At 38.8% G+C, this 20,450-nt stretch overlaps 1 protein-coding gene across 3 annotated transcripts in view; it reads left to right on the forward strand.

The window, feature by feature from the left end:
• Positions 1-18,993, forward strand: part of LOC139975651 (UDP-glucuronic acid decarboxylase 1-like) — a 79,224-nt gene extending 60,231 nt beyond the window's left edge. The window contains exons 10-12 of one of the 3 annotated variants that reach the window (XM_071983738.1): positions 4,272-4,329; positions 9,981-10,084; positions 18,030-18,993. In XM_071983738.1, the coding sequence (XP_071839839.1) occupies positions 4,272-4,329; positions 9,981-10,084; positions 18,030-18,107 (240 nt within the window). In that variant the 3' untranslated portion in view covers positions 18,108-18,993. The remainder of the gene's footprint in view (positions 1-4,271; positions 4,330-9,980; positions 10,085-18,029) is intronic. The other 2 variants (XM_071983737.1, XR_011795821.1) reach the window with 2 other exon arrangements.
• The last annotated feature ends 1,457 nt before the right edge of the window (positions 18,994-20,450 follow it).

Here is a 20,450-nt window from a genome sequence, read left to right on the forward strand (position 1 = left end):
AAATTTTCTAGTACGCTCCGCGCCAACCGATGGTGGCGCTCCGCTCAGATAGTCGTGCATACAACTTTGCAAATCCTGGCTAACCCTGTGACTTTTAATGAATTTCTGTGGGTCAAACTCAAAGTTATTTCGAATGGAAAAAATTTGTTAAGATATTAACAAGAAAAAACTCTAATTCTGAAGATTCCTACATTAGCAACTAGCATGATTTCACCTCATTTTGTCTCAAAAGAAAACTTGTTCCTTGTTTCCCAATTTGCGCATTGGATATTGCAGTGCTAGTATGCATAATTTCCTTGAAGGGGGGGGGGGACCTTGATGGAGTGATGTGTATACACAAATAAGATAATACAATAAGAGTTATAAAGGGTACTAAATATAAGGCTGCATCAGTCCAATCGAATTTCTGCAAAAAGCCCTTTGATGTCGGTGCCCCCAGATTAAAAGTGCTTCCGCCGCCCTTGACCTGGACATCCCAGACATTAGTGTATATAAGAAATATTTTCTTTTTCATGGATGGTGGGGGGGGGGGAGTGCCTACAAGCCTAAAAGTACAGGTTTATCGTATTCTTTGTTATATTTCATACTTTCTTGTGAGACAAATTGCAGTCTCATCCGACACAGCGATATTATCCCGCCTACGTGTCGTTGAACAATGTATATTTTTCCGGAGGTAGCTGAGTACTGTGTTAAAATAATAAATAGGTAACTAAATAGGAGCTTAAAAAATATACTGTCCCATTTTTCCCCTTCAAAGTGATATTACCATTTTTGGTTCCTTGCTTTAGCAAAAGGAACCTATGCAGTCAGGTTGGCGTGCGTGTGTATGTGTGTGTGTGTGCGTCTGTGACACTTGCTTGGGTACGCTCTATCTCAATAAGGGAATGTTGGATTGAGGCCAAACTTGGACTATGGATCCCCCATATGGAGAAGGTGTGCCCTATTGTTTTTGGTGCCCACAAAGGTCACCATAGGTCAGTTATGGTCCAAAAACCAAAAATATTAAAACTGCAATAACTCCCAGTGCCAATGTGTGACAAGGTTGATATTTTGGGACAAGTTGTGAACTGGTTAGGGGAACATTTTCAAACTTAACTCGTCAACCCGCATCTGGGTGACCTTTGACCTCAATTTGACCTCTGGTGACCTTTACGTGTTTTGGGGATTTTTACAGTTTCGATGCTATTTTCAGATGTCAAAGGTACCTTCTGATCATAAATGTCAATAGGTTGACCCCCGTGTGACCTTCGAATGCGAAGTTATACAAGGTCAAAGTTAAATTTCAGACATTTTGTGCAATAACTCCCAGTGCCAAGGTGTGTCACGGTTGATATTTTGGGACAAGTTGCAAATGGTATAGGGGAATATTTTCAAACTTAACGGTCATGTGATCCGAGGTCACCAAAGGTCAATTAATGATAAAAAACTAGTTTTTTGGCAATAACTCGAGAACGAATTGTCTGTTAGGGTTGGAAATTACTTAAATGTAATCCAATTTTCAACCCGCATGTGGGTGACCTTTGACCTCAATTTGACCTCTGTGACCTTTTTCATGTTTTGGGGATTTTTACAGTTTCGATGCTATTTTCAGATGTCAAAGGTACCTTCTGATCATAAATGTCAATAGGTTGACCCCCGTGTGACCTTCGAATGCGAAGTTATACAAGGTCAAAGTTAAATTTCAGACATTTTGTGCAATAACTTTCAGTGCCAAGGTGTGTCACAGTTGATATTTTGGGACAAGTTGCAAATGGTATAGGGAAATATTTTCAAACTTAACGGCCATGTGATCCGAGGTCAACAAAGGTCAATTAATGATAAAAAACTAGTTTTTTGGCGATCACTTGAGAATGAATTGTCCGTTAGGGTTGGAAATTACTTAAATGTAATCCAATTGTCAACCCGCATGTGGGTGACCTTTGACCTCAATTTGACCTCTGGTGACCTTTACTTGTTTTGGGGATTTTTACAGTTTTGATGCTATTTTCAGATGTCAAAGGTACCTTCTGATCATTAATGTCAATGGGTTGACCCCCGTGGGACATTCGTGTGCAAAGTTATTAATGTTAAAAATTTATTAATGTTAAAAAACTAGTATTTTGGGGGGAAAATGGGCAAAGAAAAAATGTTTGAATTTTTACAGTTTTGATGCTCTATTTAGGTCTCACCGTTCAGAAAGGTCAATTGGTTGACCTCCGGGTGTGCAGTTATGCAATTAAATCCCAATGCCATGGCTGATATTTTGGGACAAGTTGTGAATGGTGGAACATTTCAAATTTCACGGTCATGTCATCTGTGGTCACCAATGTTATCATATATGTTGACCTTCTTGTAGGTGACCTTATATCTCTTACATTTTCGATGCCATGTTCAGATCTCAAAACCGCATTTTGATCATAATCCGATCACAATTTGTGATCACAAATGTGTTGGCTATAGTGTTGGTTACGTTATGGGTACATGTAGGACCACAATTACTTGACTATTTGAACCCAATCTTGCTTGATAATATTATGTGTATTGTCATATACCCCTACGCAAGGAACCACAGTGACCTTGGGCTCTTGTTTCTTCTTCTAATTTACCAAATTTTTGGGGAAGTGTAAATTTCTAAAACGTGAGATTATAAAATAAAGAATGTTTAGATGCAACTTGCAAGGCCTCAGAAGTGCCGTTTCCGGCAATCTGAGAGGAATTTTCTTGTACGCTACGCGCCAACCGATGGTGGCGCTCCGCTTAGATAGTGTCACAGGAACTTTCGGGCACAAAAAGTTCTGCCCCCCAAACTGAAATGGTCCCGTACGCCTATGATTGTGGAAGCATAACTTAATAAATGTCGATGATTTTAACAATAACCTTTCTCCTTATGTGCTTACACATGAAGTGATCAACCAAATAAACGAAACGAAACAATCAAAGAATTTGTGTTTGATCATCTGCCAAGTTTGTCACAGTCTGCGTTGCAATCCTCTTCAGAAAACTGACAAGTGATATTTAATTGAAACATAACACGTTGCATCAGTTAGTTGGTCGCTTAGAATGTATAGTTTTTAGAGGTATGCTGTATTGGCCCCAAATATGCCAGAAGTTAAAATATGGTCACCTTTGGTCAAAATTCTTCAACTGTTTTTATTATCACCTCGGAGGTTATATACCCAAAGGGACATTCAGTCATCTTGTGTGTTCATTTAGTATGTCTGAGAACAATATGGAGAGTAAAGACATTGAGGGAAATACCTTTGAAACTTCTAGCAATTATAGCATGCTATAATTTGGGACCTATATACAGGGTATTCAGTTGAGGGGCCCTTGAGTTGAAAGAGTTCACTGTGAAGAAAATGAGTGCGCGGTATCGTAGACATTTACTTTGCAGATAGGTTTCAATAATCAACGATTCACGTGTCATGATATCTCTACTAAGAAGTAAGTATAGTAGAGCAGTCAAAGCTAACATCGCAGTTTGCTAAATTTCTTTTTGTCATAAACACCGTTTCCACTATTATTCACGTGTAATGGGCCACATGTACTTAAGTCTCCTGCTAAATATTATTAAATATTCATTAATTATTACACGAAGTAGGCACAGCTCGAAGTTTTGTCGTGAACACCACACACGCGCGGTACGAGTGTTAACAGTATATATGGGTGTATGTACTGTAGGCAATGTTGTCGAACTCCTTCAGCTACTATTCTCTGTTCGTTGGAGAATCGATTTAAGAGTTTAATCAGGGAGTTGTTATGGAACAACTGCCTGCATAACAACTCCCTGATTTAATAAGGATTTCGGTTTGTTTCTCAGGATATAAAATATCAAATGGCATGTGAAATAACATAAAAAAGAAGCAAGCCAAAAAAAGGACCGGGTTACACTCTGCTGAACACAATAGGCATAGGCTAGGCCTACTCATTCACTCCACGATAAGCCGTTCCATTCAGTGCAGGCTGTCCATTGTGCCCGCGGACAAAGCTCTGTCTGCTGACTACCTAATTAATCTTCGGGACTTCTCTGTCAAAGCCTAGTGATGTCATTCAGAATATTCATAGCCTCCAAGGAAATTCGGCTCTCCGCGGCACACCGCAATGGTGAGTTTTGAAAAGGCCCCTAAATAACTGCCAGTTCTCATCGTAAATACCCTTTTAATCCGATATTGCATAGGATATGATAACATGCAGCACCTGCTCCACTTCCAACATATATTATTTACTTTGTTTTGATAGACCAATTACATATCAAAGGTATATGATCACATTTCTTTCATTATTAAATGTAGGGCAATCCAGAGGAGCATACTATTATGGATTTTGCTAACATAATCAAAGAGAAAATTGGTGAGTTTAATAATGTTACCTTGTATATTTAATATATATTTAATATATATTTAATAGCTTTGATTTACATGGGCATACATGGGCTCTGCATACAGCTCTCTAAGAGGGAGGGATTTTTTTGTACATATATACAGTAAACTGTCCAAATTGTGAGAAGTTTGGGTTTTAACCACTTTTCAAGTTTATCTTTCAATATTTGAATTCTGATGTAAGCTTTAGTAAGTTGTCAACCTGTGCTCAGCAGTGTTTCCACTAAGCCGCTATGACGCGATTTTGACGCAATGGCTTGCCGATTTGACGCACTGGCGTTCAGAGAAAGAGAAAAAAAGAGGGTTTCATTTTCTCCTGAATTTTATACAATGTGAATTGGGAAAAAATCGTTTCAAAAGGCATGGTGTTCAGAACTTCAACTTGAAGTGAAGAAATTATTACTGTATTGTTTCCAATTTATCGTCAGAAATTTTAAATTAGCGATCGTTAACTTGACCCTAGCACTGTGGTTTCTATACAGTCACGTAGATTTAGCTTGATTGTTGTAAAGCTAAATCTTATATTTTTGCTTTAGCTAGGGTTTCGCAGTAGCAGCGCGAATCGCGCAAACAGTTCTCACAATCCCACATCACATTTGATCAAATTTGAAGCAGCTAGTGGGGGAGGGTCGCGCACAATCACCCAGAACTTCCCGCGCAGTCACTGGCAAAAGTTACGGCTTCCACTAAGCAATTTCAGTACCAGCGACAATAACTTCAAATCCCCCAAAATCTCCAACGACATGGTAGCCTAACTTCCATCTAAGTCAACATGGAACTCTAACCTAGCCATCTGTTTATTCGCTCAAGTTGTGTCGCAAATAAAAAATATCCAAGAAAAACTGCAATCTTTGACAACATGTTAGCCTAACAACCACACTATATCAATGGGAAATGTAGCCTAACGGTCGGTTTGCAAAAAAATAATAACAATACTTTGCGTAGCTTTGTTTACATAATTTCCTTGCTGCTATCTTCGCGTGCAAGGTAGCCAAACACCACAGGTAGTCATCGGGAAAATCTAGCCTAAGCATCTCTTTATTCGCTGAAATTACTAGAACTAAAATATCCATGAAATACTGCAACCTTCGACCACATGTTAGCCTAACAACCACACTAAGTCAATGGGAAATGTAGCCTAACCATTGGTTTGCAAAAAAAAAAAAAAAATCGTTGGAAATCGGCAGTTGTTTTGAAGGTATGTGCTATGTCTTAGAGAGGGTATGTTGTATTTTACATACACCTTTGCTGTGGTGATGCATTGAAGGTTTTAACTTCGAATACTTTTCAGCGGTGTAATGGTTTCGTATTTGGTGGTGGGTAATTTTATCCACACACGAAAAAATACATGATTAAAGGAAAGGGCACCTTCAGTAGAAGTAAACCTGTGTTTATATATCAGTTGATGGGTTATTGGTTTTTCGTCATATATTCAGTGAATTGACGTTATTTGCTAAACGATCGCAAATTTTGGCAATTAAACTTTCAATGAATTTGCTATACGGTCGCAGCTAACAAGGAAGAGGGTAATTGTGCTTACTTGATCCTGATGAATGCTTACAACCTTTTCCGTAAACAGCATATTGAACTTTGGAAAAGCGCCCTTAAACCTTAAAAAAGCCCTCGTAAATGCATTACGGGGGGCGTTGTCAACTTTTCATTTTCCAAAATAGCCTCCCAGAGCCAAATCTAAATTTCTACCCTGCATTGCAAGTGGTGCACCACTATATTTGAGCCAAATTTAGCTTGTAAAGATGAAGCGTAATATGCAATGAACTAATTTATTATTATTTAGCAATCATCGTGTATATACAGTAAAGCTCAGGGTTCCAAGCCTCAATTTAAAATCAGACATTGGATTGGCCGATGTTTAGTACACAGGGGCGTAGCCAGTATGTAGCACTGTAGGCCCGGGCCTACCCTTTTTTGGCCAAGTTTTTTTTTTTTAACCACCGTAACTCAATTCCATAAGCTTGCTGGACGAGTTTTAGAGTCTAGACAGGAAAATCTATTGAAATGAACATAGCAAGAATATGGCTAAATTAGGTGACTTATTCTTCTGTCATCTAGGCTGTCATTTCTATCGCGTGCCGTTTTAATCAGCACTCTACCTGCCGAAGAAGACTAGGATCCGATCTTGTCAGTTTTTTAATATCTAGTTAAGAACCCATTTACGCAGATAATATTTCAGTTGAGAAACATTCCACAGTCATATAGGCATATCGTTGATTAGCAGACTGTATAGAGCTGCAGCACTTTGTTGGCTGTTGTTACTGGCTTACTCTGTACATGTTTAAATACATTATGTAGTATTGAATTAAGTACTTTTTTAACTCGTTTGTTGTTTTGGTTTAAAAGTGATATTGAATGAGGTGTCTCAAATTACCAAGAAGCCAGGGAACCAAAATGAACGCTCTGGAAGGGCTGTTTCCGGCCATCTGGGGGTTTGTAAAACCAAAAATTTTCTTGTACGCTCCCCGCCAACCGATGGTGGCGCTCCGTTCAGATAGTCTTGTCAACAACTTTGACAATCCTGGCTATGCCCCTGGTACTAATACTGTGGGTAAAATGTTACATCGTGTGAAGTCACGAAAACATTGATCGATTGTGTTTTGGGTTCAATAAAATAATTTTCCCGGAATTTAACCCCTTCCCCTAAGACCCCGCTCCCCCAGGACGGGGTGAGTCAAATTTTCAGATATTAGCCATTTTGACTCAATGGGAAATTTCTTAGAGGAAACACTGGTGCTCAGTAACAACTTAAAAAGTAACAGAAGAACTATTGTAGCTGCCTGTCATTTCTGGCAGTAAATATTTTTTGGTGGTAAGGCAGCCATAATTTTACATCTTGGTATTCCCTCAGATGTCCAATTCCACTTACCATTTTGGCTCTTTATCTTTGTGGAGTGCTTGATATTCCTGCAAATAGCTTTTTGATTTTTTAAAGGAGTTTATTCAACAACCATATAGTCAGTCCCTTGACCAACCTACCCAGTATTATCAAAGTAGTATTGCAAATGCTCAAACTAAGACACCATCATACATTTTTTGACCAAGTAAATTTGGTTTAGGGCTGTGTCATTCCATTTAATTGACTAACCGGTTAACCGATTCTATTAACCGAACGGTTAACGTTTAAACGTAACCCGTGTTGTTGCCTCAAAATAAAAGCCGAAAATCAGAGTTATATAGCTCAGATTATAATTCCGAAAGAGCGCCACCACTTTTGATGCGGAAGTACATTCTCAAAATAGCGCTGCAAGTATCGTTTTTTCGTAACGCGTATGTCAAGAATTTGGTTGTATTTGCTTAGTTTTGACGATCGTTGCATTGAAAAAGACGAATCGCGCGTTTTCATGAAGTTTTAAACAGATTTTTGTTTCTCTTTCAGTTCATCGGTAACTGTTACAGAGATATTTGAAGCAAATATTTCTTCGTTAATTGCGTAGCCCCTACTGTAATAGCGCAGGCATTGTATGGCAGTTATAAGCCTAATATTACAAGGCCTACTTAATATTGGCATTGTGTATTGAAGTTCGCGATCATATGGAGTGTTAGACTACAAGTCTATTACCAGCTAGCCAAGGTTAGGAAAGTCGGTTGTTAGGAAGCGATTACTACAGAAGTGTACGGTAGTAGGGCTAGGCCTACGCAATTACAAGTACAACAATGGGTCACAGATATATTGAATTTGTGCATGGTGGAGGGGTAGGCAGAGGGTAGGGGGGAAGTGTGGAAAACATTGTAAAATTTCCCGCGAACACCCTGTCGATTTCCCGCCGGAGTTCGCGCAGCAAACACAATTAGCACGCGTAGCATAATGGCGTGGGGTAGTCCCCCGGTGGGGTCATGTGGTGGAACCCCTTGTGGGGGTCCAGGTGTTAACGCCCCGGAAAATTTGGCGCGTCTGGCGATAAAATATTCGCAGCTGTGGATGCAAAATACTGACAACTTTTTTAATTTAAATTGTTACGAAACTGATGAAAATTTTGAAATGACAAGTTAGAGTAGCCATATTTTGTTATAAAATGAAAAGAGATCTATCTGTCTTACAATCATTAAAAAGTTTAACTTAAAAAAACATGCGATTTTATGAAACAACGTTCGGCAAAGCCCCATTCCTAGACTGCCTAACAATAGCTTGCACTATACTACAACTACGGTAGGCTACATTTTCCAAGACACCTTGCCAAACAACTGTGAGCTCATCCCCTGTCTAACACCTGTTGTTAACAATTTTTTGGCATGTTGCCAAGGAACGTTTCATGGTCTAGAATTAATAAGGTCAGTCAGTAAAGGTTCGGTTAAGTTATGAGAATTATTATCTTAGACGTTTAAGAAAAGTAGGTAAAATATGATCCCCGTAACAGCTAGGTAAGTAAAACAGGCAACTGACTCCTCCGCATGAACAAGACAAACTATTCCACATGATACATGAAAGTAAACCTTGTAATCACATGTTTAAGGCCACTTGGCATGATTAACTAAATGCTTAATATTGTTTCCATGTTCTTGTAGAAAACGTAAACTTCGCAATATACAATTAGTTGTGGTTTTGTAGTTACGTGAGATCCGTAACCGACGAGGTGGTTAGGCTATTTGCTATACACTAAACTATGGTAGGATATTATTTTCTCCGTAATTTTGGAAATTCTAGAAAATACTTTTTCGCCGCTTAACACCAGATGTGTTCTTACGTTTTATTCATAATTGGGTGTACTAGAGCCTTGTTAACATGACATTAGTTGCATTTAGCAAGATATGCCAGTTTCGCGTGAATTTTTCGAAAGTTTTTCGCTCGATCTTTCGTAAAATTTGAAAGGTGTACCCACTTACTTTTCGTACACAATTGGTTATTTCTCTACTGATTTTCAGAGTTTTCTTTACAGTCAAGTGTATACGTTGTGCATTGAGTATAAACTTATCGCGAATGCAAGAAAACGATGCGGGGATTTCCAGCAGACAAATGTTTTCTTTGTGGGATTACTGAGTCTGTTTGAATGGAATCCCGCACCTTAGAGGGAACACTGAACTGAAATTACATCATAATAAAGAAAACGTTTACTGCTTAAATACAATATAAATTTGAAAGGATTAGATGCAGACTCGCCCCGTTGTCGAACAGGGTAACAATAGGCGCTTCACGGGTCGCATACCGCTTGGTAATCCCTTCAATCGTACCGCCAATCTTAAAAATCTTTTGTATGGATGCGTGATAAAGTTTGCAATTGTTACGTGATTTTCGGCAAGCAAATGTTGCGGTCTATTTCGGGAATAAAGTGATGTGAAGACGCGCCGTTGCGACTGCGTAATTGGCATTACAAAAATGGTTAAACTTATACGATGTACGGCGGACGTTTATCCGGCCGTTCGGTCGGTTAACCGTTTAACCGTTACAGCCCTAATTTGGTTCACATCTCAACCACTCAGACACTGTTCACATTACTATATTAACCTCATAAAATAGGAATTTTTAAGTTTCCTTCATTACTTGAGAGTTAATGAATGATTTTTGCTTTGGATTTTAATATTGAATCGCATGGAGAAATCTGCCACGCTGTGTCTAATTAATATTCAACAATGATGGAAATTTTAATTCAAGTAAAGTGTTTGCACTTGCAGGGGGAGACAGCAAAATAACTAACATCGAAGCAGCAGAGGATGATCCCAAGAGAAGAAAACCAGATATAGCAAAAGCTAAGAAGCACCTTAAGTGGGAACCAATTGTGAGTACAAACAATCCTTCATGTTTATTGTATGTGTGTACATATGTGACAACCTGGTGCATAGACATAATAACTCAGGAACTGAAGGTTACAATAACTTCAGACTTGGTACATAGATTCCTCATTCTAATTTCTTGGCTGTCTGTGTTGAGTAACCCCAATGATCAAGGAGGTCACAGACAGAAAAAATATGAACAGTTTTATAGGAGCTACCCAACACCTACACCAGTGGTAAATCTGATAGATTTATTTCGCTCCTCGCTTACCCGTCTCCTCACAGCCTTAGCTCTTGCATGATACCGTGCCTAGCATTCTAGGTATGGTACCTTTTAAATAATGAACGGGTAATCTTTTAACAGGGTTCGCCAGCTCTGTCTGGACCCCTCCTGTCAATGCGCGTCCTTCTCATCTTACCACCCAAAGTATTTTGGCATACGTCTGATTGTGTATCATTTCAGTTCTACTGAACTGGATTTTTCAAGCCCCTTTTTGGTGTTTTGGAAGAAGTCTGAAGTTGTTGTGTCCAGCCTGAGAAATTTGGGATGGTTTTCAGGACATCCCTTTCCTCGCTTTGTTTATTTTTTTCGGGGGAAAAGGTAGCAGTTTCTCAAACTGCTCACACTAGTTTTCCTGTCTGTGTACTAGTCATATTGTTGCCATATTCGACTTGTATTTTCACATCCTCTTTGTTAAGTTTTCTTTCAAAGACTATTAACTGTTTATAGTTGGCATTCTTTCATTTTCCCATTCGTTGGCCTATTTCTTATGTATTCTTGTTAGGGTTTTGGTTACTACTCTCCTTGTAAGCCACTTGCATCTACAATCGTTGACAAAAATAGATGGGACACCCCACTCCCCGTATCAATGTTGCAGTTTCTGAGCGCTTTTGGCTACAACATTGAACAGGGGGAAGGGGGTGCGCTTAAACCAATATCGCTCGTTGCTGCTCATACTGTCCCATCATTTTTTTCGAGGATTGTAGCTTACATGAAGCATATTGCTACTTCCGTACTTGCTAGGCTGTTTTGTGTAAGCTTATCATTCTTTCCACCTTTGTTACTCCATTTGCTATTCATATTTGCCTTAATTCAGAGATGTTTTCAAGGAGCCAACTTAAGTGTGTGAACTGTTCGTTGCTTCGTCCTGGAAGATTTTGGGACGAGCATGATCTTTGCCAAAATGCCGAACGTGCACTAGCATAGATCCTTGTCTAGTTTGTATTCAATTTTCTCCTATCACATTGGCAAGAGATGAACTCATGGTTAAAAGAGTGGAGGAATAAGTTGCAGAAGCAAGCTCAGCTACTGAAACCGAATGGCTCTTTGGAAAAGGGGGAAGTAGAGATGGGGGGAGTAAGAGAGGAAGGAGAGGATATCAGAGGGTGAAGAGAAGAAATAGGTCACCTAGATATAGGTAAGACCTAGTTGACAGGCCTCTTGAAACATCTTCTGGAAAAGGGAGCAAGAGACAAGCTCCTTGAAAGGGAACAGAAATATGGCCTGACAGAAACAACAGTGTCCACGTCCACCATGGCAGTGGAGCCAGAGATGGCAGAGGGCCTGCGAGAGGAGGATTTTCTAGACTGTAGAGCATCAGTAGAAAACTCAGGTCTAGAAGACATGTTCTTGGTTTCAGTGAGTGTTAGACGAGTATTCTTCAAGAGTCCTGGAAGAGGAGGCCCCCTCGGCAAGGGGAACGACGGTACCCCCGGAGTTAGTGCTCAGTGAGATTGGCCAATATTGGACTGGGGTTTCAGGAGCCACAATAGCAACGCAGGCATGAAGTTTACATTGGTCCTTATTCTGATTGCAGAAGTCCTCATGAGATACCATCAACAATTGCCTGTCTCCAGAAACAGTGCGGGCAGCTCCTTCTACTGTTGGGTCCGTTGATATAAGGGGTCCGTTGAAATGATTAACTTATGATCAATTTTCCAGGGTGTCAACGAGATCAATAACAATGCAGAAAGGAGAAGGTGGCCTCATCCACCAGGTGGACAAGGATGATAGCACTTCTGTTTTTGGGGGGCGGGGGGATGACCTGTTTGCAGGTAAAATCCATCTAAAGCTGCAGGAAGAGTTGACCCGTAAAGAGACCCAGGCAAAGTAGGAGTTCAGGTCATGGGAGAGAAGTAGACCTTGACGCTATTGACCAAGAGAGGCAAGACCTACCAGAGGGGTTCGAGGAGTCTTACAGGGTTATACGCAGAGAAGGTCGTTCACGAGCAGGGCAATAGGTAGACTCAGTTGTTATACTGTGGATAGGCTCTAGGGGTAAGGCAGATTTCCCATTGACTTAGTCTGGGCTACCATGGCTAACATGTGGTCGAAGATAACAGCAATAACAAAAGTATTCCATGGATTTCTTATAACTGCGTCACAATTTCAGCTATTAAACAGATACTAGGTTAGATTACCCCAGTGTGGTGTTAGGCAACCATGTGGTCAAACGTAACAGCAAAAATGAAAGTATTTCATGGATATCTTATAACTGCGTCACAACTTTAGCGAATAAACTGATGGTTAGGCTTAGCTAGATTTCTCATAGACTTAGTGTGGTGTTAGGCTACCATGTGGAAGAAATTGAAAGAACTCTCATAATTATTATTTATTCATTCATTTCTTTCATAGAAGTGAAGGCTGACAAGGAATTTCACGAGAGGTTAATGAATTATAGCTGGGATAACTAAAAAATATAAATCGCAAATTGCTTTTTACTTAGACTTTTATTCCAAATGCGATCAAATTGCGTGAAACGCGCAATCTCGCAGATAATGCATAATAAATAGTAGTAGTAGTAACAACTGCTTAAGGGCTAAATTGGATATTTATATGGTCTGATCCAATAGAGGTGGAGAGCAAACATAAGCAGCGGCAGCAGTACGATGTTAGTAGTGATGTTAATTATATGAAGTTTATAACAAGTTAATGAGAGAAACAAAACCAAATAGAAATTATTCAGGAAGGTCTTATACCTTATCTAACATGTTCGTATTTGAACATGAAAACATTGTCAGTGGAGAATATAATTCATTTATTATAGCATACAATATGTAATTTCTTGAAAATCATGATACACAAGGGTAAACAATTTTTTCTCTGGGTACCTGGATACCCGACGGGTAACAGCTCTCAGGTACCCGGTTCCTGATTTTTGGACCCATGTAAACACTACTATCACTAAAGGATCTTCTACAGCAACGACTAGACTGGACAGTGGGCGCTCCTGCAGTAGGCAGATATAGGCGGAGGTATTTGAAGCAATGAATCATAGTAAAGTGGGTCTTTCATCCAAGAGCAATCAATTTCCCATCTGAATGAATTTCTAAATTGAAAAGATTCCAAATTTCACTTAAAATGTTGAATTGGAAGCCACCTGACGTGTAAGTTGTAGCCCATAGCCCTTGTGGGTTCCTCCCACATTTGCCATCGCTTAAGTGTCATAAAATAACTGCTGATTATAATTATTATTATTGTTCACCGCCCGGCCCTAGGGATGCTCACCCAACCTCGGCAAAACTGGAGGTTGGGGGTTGGAAATAACATGGGTACCCACCTGACGCGATACAACCAGGTTCCTCATTTATTACCCCAATCCTACGCAAAGTGTGATTTGTTTTTTTTTGGCACCGATAGTTAGGCAAGATTTTCCCATTGACTTAGTGTGGTGTTAGGCTACCATATGGTCAAAGATAACAGGAACAGTAAAATGAATGTATTTCATTGATATCTGATAACTGCGAAACAATTTCAGCGAGTAAACAGATTGTTAGGCTAGATTTCCCTGTTGGCTTAGCGTGGTGTTAGGCTACCATGTGGAAGAAATTGAAAGAATTCTCACAATTATTATTTTTTCATTTGTATGAAGTTTTTAACAAGTTAATGAAAGAAGCAAAAGCAAATAGAAAATATTGAGGAAGGTTTTATACCTTATCTTACATGTACGTATTTGAACATGAAAACATTGTCAGTGGAGAATATAATTCATTAGGTATAGCATCCAATATGTAATTTCTTGAAAGGGGCGAAACACGAGGGTAAACAATTTTCTTCGGGTACCCAGATACCCGACGGGTAACGGCTCTTGGATACCCGGTTCCCAATATTTGGACCCGTGTAAAACTAGGAAAATGGTCTTTTGCCCAGCAGTGTGCACTTATTGGCACAGTGACATCATCAAAGGTATAAGGTAAGATAGAGTTACGTCTGGTCTGCTTTTCGGAGAAGAGTTACACCAACATTCTCGGTTCCCGTCCAAAAGTTACCATTGAAGGGGGAAATTTGTTACTACAAAATGAGCAGTGGTAGCCTGAGGTATTGGGAGAGTTGGGAACACTCTTCAGGTCCTCATTTCTCTTAACCAAAAAGAGGGACAGGTCGTGGCGTCTTTTTCTAAATTTGAAACCCCTCAACAATTACGGTGTCAAGCCAGAGCATTTCCGCATGGAACACTAACTCGCTTTATTCCATTGCTGAGAAAAGGCATATATATGGCGAGCATGGACCTCCAAGACACTTACTAACACATACCGCTGCACCAGAAACATCTATGCTACCTGGCCTTCCGATACAAAGGAAGAGATTTTCAGTTCAGGGAACTGCTGTTAGGCTTGTCGACGTCACCTCATGTATTTACCAGATGTGCAGGAGCAGGGGTTTCCTTTCTCACAAAAGTGGGTGACACTGTTGTTTACCTCGATGATTGGCTGATTGTTGGGAAACCAAAGGAATATACAAGGAACAACGTCCACAAACCTTGCAGGTCTTACTTGATCAAGGTTGGCTGGTGAACAAGGCAAAGCCAAATCTAGTCCCAACACAAAGTATCCAGTTTCTGGGAGCTAAATTAGATTTCTGACGTGCCACAGTTGATTACTGGCAGTCCCTTCAATAGAAGACCAAATTTTGTCACAACAAGAATCGTCAGCAGTAGATTGGCTCCCTGGGGCTCATGCATGGTGGACCGCTCCAACTTCATCTGCAATGGTTCAATGGCCCAAAAAATCTGGACAAGCAGGCATGAATTCCTCAAGTAGAAGAAAAATAGAACTAAGGGGTTCCCTTGAGGTGAGATCTACCAATGACATCCACTACAGGTGCCTCACCGACAGGGTGCCAGGGTGGGGAGCTCATTGGCAAGAGAAGGAGCAGATCAATCTGTTAGACCGACATTGGAGGCCTCTCTAGCACAGGTGAGGATCTCAAAGGTGACAGTCTTCACCAACAACACCATGGTAGTGGCCTATGTCAATCTGCAACTGGGGGCACACTCCAAGAAGTTGTGCCAGTCGACATGGGAACTACTGATGCAGTGCACGGAGTGGAAGGTAATACTAGGTTTCACACAGCAGGGAAAGAGAACGTAGAAGCAGATTATCTGTTGAAGGGGAACTTAGATCCCCTGTACCCAAGGACATGTGACACAGTATTCAAGATTCTGGGAAGACCACTAATAGATCGGTATGCCACCTCCCAGAACACCAGTCTGTATTGTTTTGCACAATACAGTTCCACCCAAGGGCTTACCATACAGATGCTCTATCGTTTTCTTGGGATTATCTGGAAGCATTCACAATCCCACCATAATTCTGATGGTTACTTACCACCTGTTATCACAGAAGAGAGGAATGCTCATATATACACCCAGATATCGAAGAGTTGCCTGGAAGTTGTCAGGGCTTCCTTCAGACAGACAGGATTTCTGCAGGCAGTTGCCTCCAATGCAGCCAACTGAAGGAGATCTACAATGGCAACTTACAATTCCCGACTATGGCGTAAAATTAACATTGAATTTCCTTCCAGGGGGTATTTTCATCCCAGGAATCAACGCTATGTCTTCTGCCGCCAAAGATAAATTATGATGACCAGTCTGGGCATTGAAATGGTACCTGAAGGAACCGAGAAACTTTACGACAACCACAAACATGTTTATTTTAGCACAGGGGCCATTTTGCGGCAGCCTGGAGAACACTGACAAGTTTTGTCACATGTTACTTATCAGATACTTTACAGGCTGAGTCTAACGCGGTGATGCAAAATCCCAGCTCCTACCCTTGGGCATCCCACCCATCTTGTTGCAGTTGAGGTTGTGACAAGAAGGGTAAGAGAGGACCAAAGTAAATATTCCAAAACTCACTGGTTTGGATATTTACAAGTGACAAGCTTACCTGTCTCCATTCACACCTCCCTCCTCTGTGAGGGTTAGGGAGACAGCGGGACGGAGGGGTGGTCACCCTAGAGTACATTTAAAGCTCCCTGGAGAGTTCAGCTCAAGTTAATAGAGGTCAGGGCCATCATCAGTCTGAACCCAGATGGTGAACAGTGTTACTATTGGTGAGTTCAATGTTTTGAACCAACTTTCAACTTGAAAAGTGTAGTAACTAGGTTAAAAAAAACAAAATGTTGAAGGAGCATACAGCACTCGGTCAGGGTGACATACAATTTGCTCGCTTATTTTGCAGATTGTGCCATGTCATATCAATATTGCAATATAGCTGTGTTTATTATTTTATATTGCTGTATATTTTAAGTTGTATATTGTACATTGTATACGTTTTACATGAATTTCTCTTGGTTGGAATGTGAAAGCCAAGGGACTGAGGGTAGCCATTCCTGTGAGTATAGTCGAGACTGACTGGTGTGTGATAGGGAATCACTTTGGGAAGAGGAAGTGGTCTAATGAGAAGGAAATCCATTGAATGGAGATGTCCGGACATAGTGTAAAAAGGTTACCAGTTCATTTTAGGCACGGTAGAACGAGGTGCTGTGGTTAAGAGGAGACAGGTAAGCCCAACACTTGTGAATATTTAATGCAGCAAGTTTGGAATTTACAAGCTACTTGCCCCGGAATGGATGTTTATGCCTTTAAAAAAATGCAAAATGCATCATTTGAAAAGTAAAGCACTGATCAACTTGGTGCATGGTATGTAGATCCACTATAGCAGGTTCAACAACCGTATTGCTTTTTGTCTAAAAAACTTTTTGTTAACATGCTAAGTTAAAGAGAGGATGAAGTTGATCAATATATTTGCCCACTTGAGTGCATGTAACTTGTTGGTAGCAATAGTCAAACCTGGAAACCTTGTGTGGTATACCATGATCGTTCTCACGTAAAGTGTGGCAAGGATGGAGTAGAGAGAGTGCCTGGGCCTTGGTTAGCAATTGCATAGGCACTCTTAAATCCAAGCAATTTTAAATCAGACAATGGATCTGTCCGTCAACATCAATTGAAGGGCTGTTGCCCGCATGTCATTTGCATGGTCCTGACCAAGATGTCCAAGTTATTGTCCATGTCAGTGCCTTCATTAAAGTTAACAGATAAAGTATGTCCGAGGTCTCTTTGGGTCAAGGCATTTATAATTCTGAAATGTATGAAACTTAGTGGCAGTGTTCAGTTGGTGAAAGGCACAAAAAGTTTCAAAAGGATAAGAGGTCTTTGCAGTAAGTAATTAACTGAATTTTTAAATACAAATCTAATTTAGACCACAGTTGATTATAATCAGCTGTTACACACAGACAATATGGAAGGCTGCCTTTCATGGTGATTGAAAGCATGATAGATTGTACAAGTCACCTCAAAACTTTAAGTGATATTTTCTCAACATAGACATTCCATTTGTCTTTGCATATAGCTGAAAAACACTGTTCATGATAGCTGACATCAAATCACCTATAGTGACCTCCAAATGTTTTGACATTCACATAGCCAGCTGCAAAACATTGTCTTGGAACCATAACAAAATTATGAGCCACAATTTCTCTGCCGCACTTTCTGGCCTATATTTCAAGACCTGTGGAAGTGACTGCATTGACTGCACTCTTATTTTGTTATTTTGCATACTGGAAACCAGATGGTTTATGATTATTTGAGATTAAGAAGAGAAGAAACTCCTAACATACATGTGTTAATACTTTCTAACACTGTACTTATATTGTTATTTTCACAGGTGCCACTCTCCGACGGTTTAGAAAAAACTATAGATTATTTCAGAGAGGAAGTTAAATTGTTACAAAATAAAAGATGAAGTTATTTTCTGCCTTGCTAATGGTAAAACCAGAGGACTTGTCGAGACACCAACGGATGCTAATTTGGTAACACATGTTGGATCCAAAGTTGACAAGATAGATGTCTAGAACCATGGTGCAGGGTTGAGCCTTCCATAATTGTGGCAAATAACTAATAGTTACTTTGTCATATATATCAATGTTTCTAAAAAATATATCTGTAGAATCACATTTTAGTGACCAAACATAACATAAAACAATTACTGTGCATGTTAATGTAACAGATATGTTTACCAAGCTGTCAAATTAGTGAAGAGGACTTCCAGTTCAGTCTAAGTTTATGAGTGGAGGGAATGCCAGTCTCCTTTCACTTTAGATATGACTTTGCTGCCATTTATAAGTCCATGAATTAGTAGGAATTTAGCCTGATAACAATGAAGGTATAGGTGAGTTTCTTACTTAACTATCACTATACTTTGTGTATTTACAGGATCATCCATACGTCTCATATGTCATACTAAGTTATCTTTACAAGGAAAAGGCCTATTTTGTTCATCTTTTAAATTTCAACATGTATTTCTGTTTATTTTTATCATGTTTCTGTTTTGTAATTTAGATAACTTCTCTGCATTTGGTTGGTTTTGGGTACTGGATTGAGTTGGCATCTTGCAATATTTGTTTCCTTTGTTTCAATTGTCTCAGAGAGTTGACATTGAAATGTTTGTGAAAAGAGTAAATATAATTCCTACACATTTTTATATTACACTTAACAGAAAGCAACTGGTTTTCTGTATGATGCACCATTACTCTGTAAGTTTAAAGGACAATAGTAGTAAAACTTTCTTTAAAATAGGTATACCAAATGAACTGGTCACTCACCTGATGATGAAATTATTATGTTATATATTATTTATTATTATATATATATATATAATTATTATTATATATATATATATGTATATTTATATATATATATATATATAATTATTATTATATATATATATATGTATATTTATATATATATATATATATATATATATATATATATATATATATATGTATATTTATATATATATATATATATATATATATATATATATATATATATATGTTTATTTATATTTACAGATATATTTATAAATATATATATATGTGTATATAGATATGTTAATTTGTATTTATATTTATATATTTTTGTTTATATATATATATATATATATATATGTATATTTATATATATGTATGTTTATATATATATATATATATATATATATATATATATATATATGTATATTTATCTAAGCATATCTTGTTTAACATTTTTACGTGTCTGTAAGAGGAACAAGGTGTTTAATTATGTTATATTTATGTAATTAGCATCTTGTCAACAAAAACTTGTGGTTATTTGATCTCTCTTCTTACGTCATTTTTCAACCCTCTTTAGAGTGTTTGTTTTTAAGTATTTACCCTGCTCATAACATTCCATTTTACATTCTATTGTTTGCAATTCTCACACACTTAACTAAAATAATGATCAATCCATTCATAGCCAGAAGCATTCATTTTCATGGCTTTGGTGATAACATTGACATAATAAGGGACAGATTGTTACCCCTAACTTTAGATAGCACCCCTAAAAGGATTTTATCCACCAGGCTGGACTACAGTGTTGTTCAATCTTTGCTTATGCCTATTGAAAAACTGCAGATTGTCATCACATTCATCAGCTCACACTTCACTTTTTGATTCTTTGCCCGAAGGCTCAAGGAATCTGTGCGATGGTGATTGTGTGTGTGTGTGTATGTGAGGCCTTAACTCAAACAATGACATCTTGGTACATAGATGCGCCATGGTGAGTAGCTGAACCCTTTGATTTTGCTGCTCATTTCATGAATAATTATGAGGTCACGGGGTCAAACGTGAAAATCTCCCAATGCGTATAACTCCGCAACCAAATGTCAGATTTATTCATACTTGATATTAATATGTTGGTAGAAAGTGGATACATGGTGATATAGTTTCAAATTGATATTATGTATATTTATAAGGGGGCGGGGCTTCAGTTGATTTTCGCTAAAATAGCTCGTAAACATGGTAACTGAACAACGACAAGTTGGATTGAAGTCATACTTGGTACATAGATGCGCCATGGTGAGTTAATTAACCCTATTGATTTTGCTACTCATTCATGAATAATTATGAGGTCACAAGGTCAAAAGCGAATATCTCCCAATGCTTATAACTCTGCAACCAAATGTCAGATTAATTTATACTTCATATTAATATGTCGGTAGATAGCAGGTACATGTTGCTTTATTTTCAGGTTGATATTATGCAAATTTATTAGGGGGCGGGTCTTAAGT

The sequence above is a fragment of the Apostichopus japonicus genome, chromosome 11 (genome assembly GCF_037975245.1).
Source record: "Apostichopus japonicus isolate 1M-3 chromosome 11, ASM3797524v1, whole genome shotgun sequence".
Lineage (NCBI taxonomy): Eukaryota > Metazoa > Echinodermata > Holothuroidea > Aspidochirotida > Stichopodidae > Apostichopus > Apostichopus japonicus.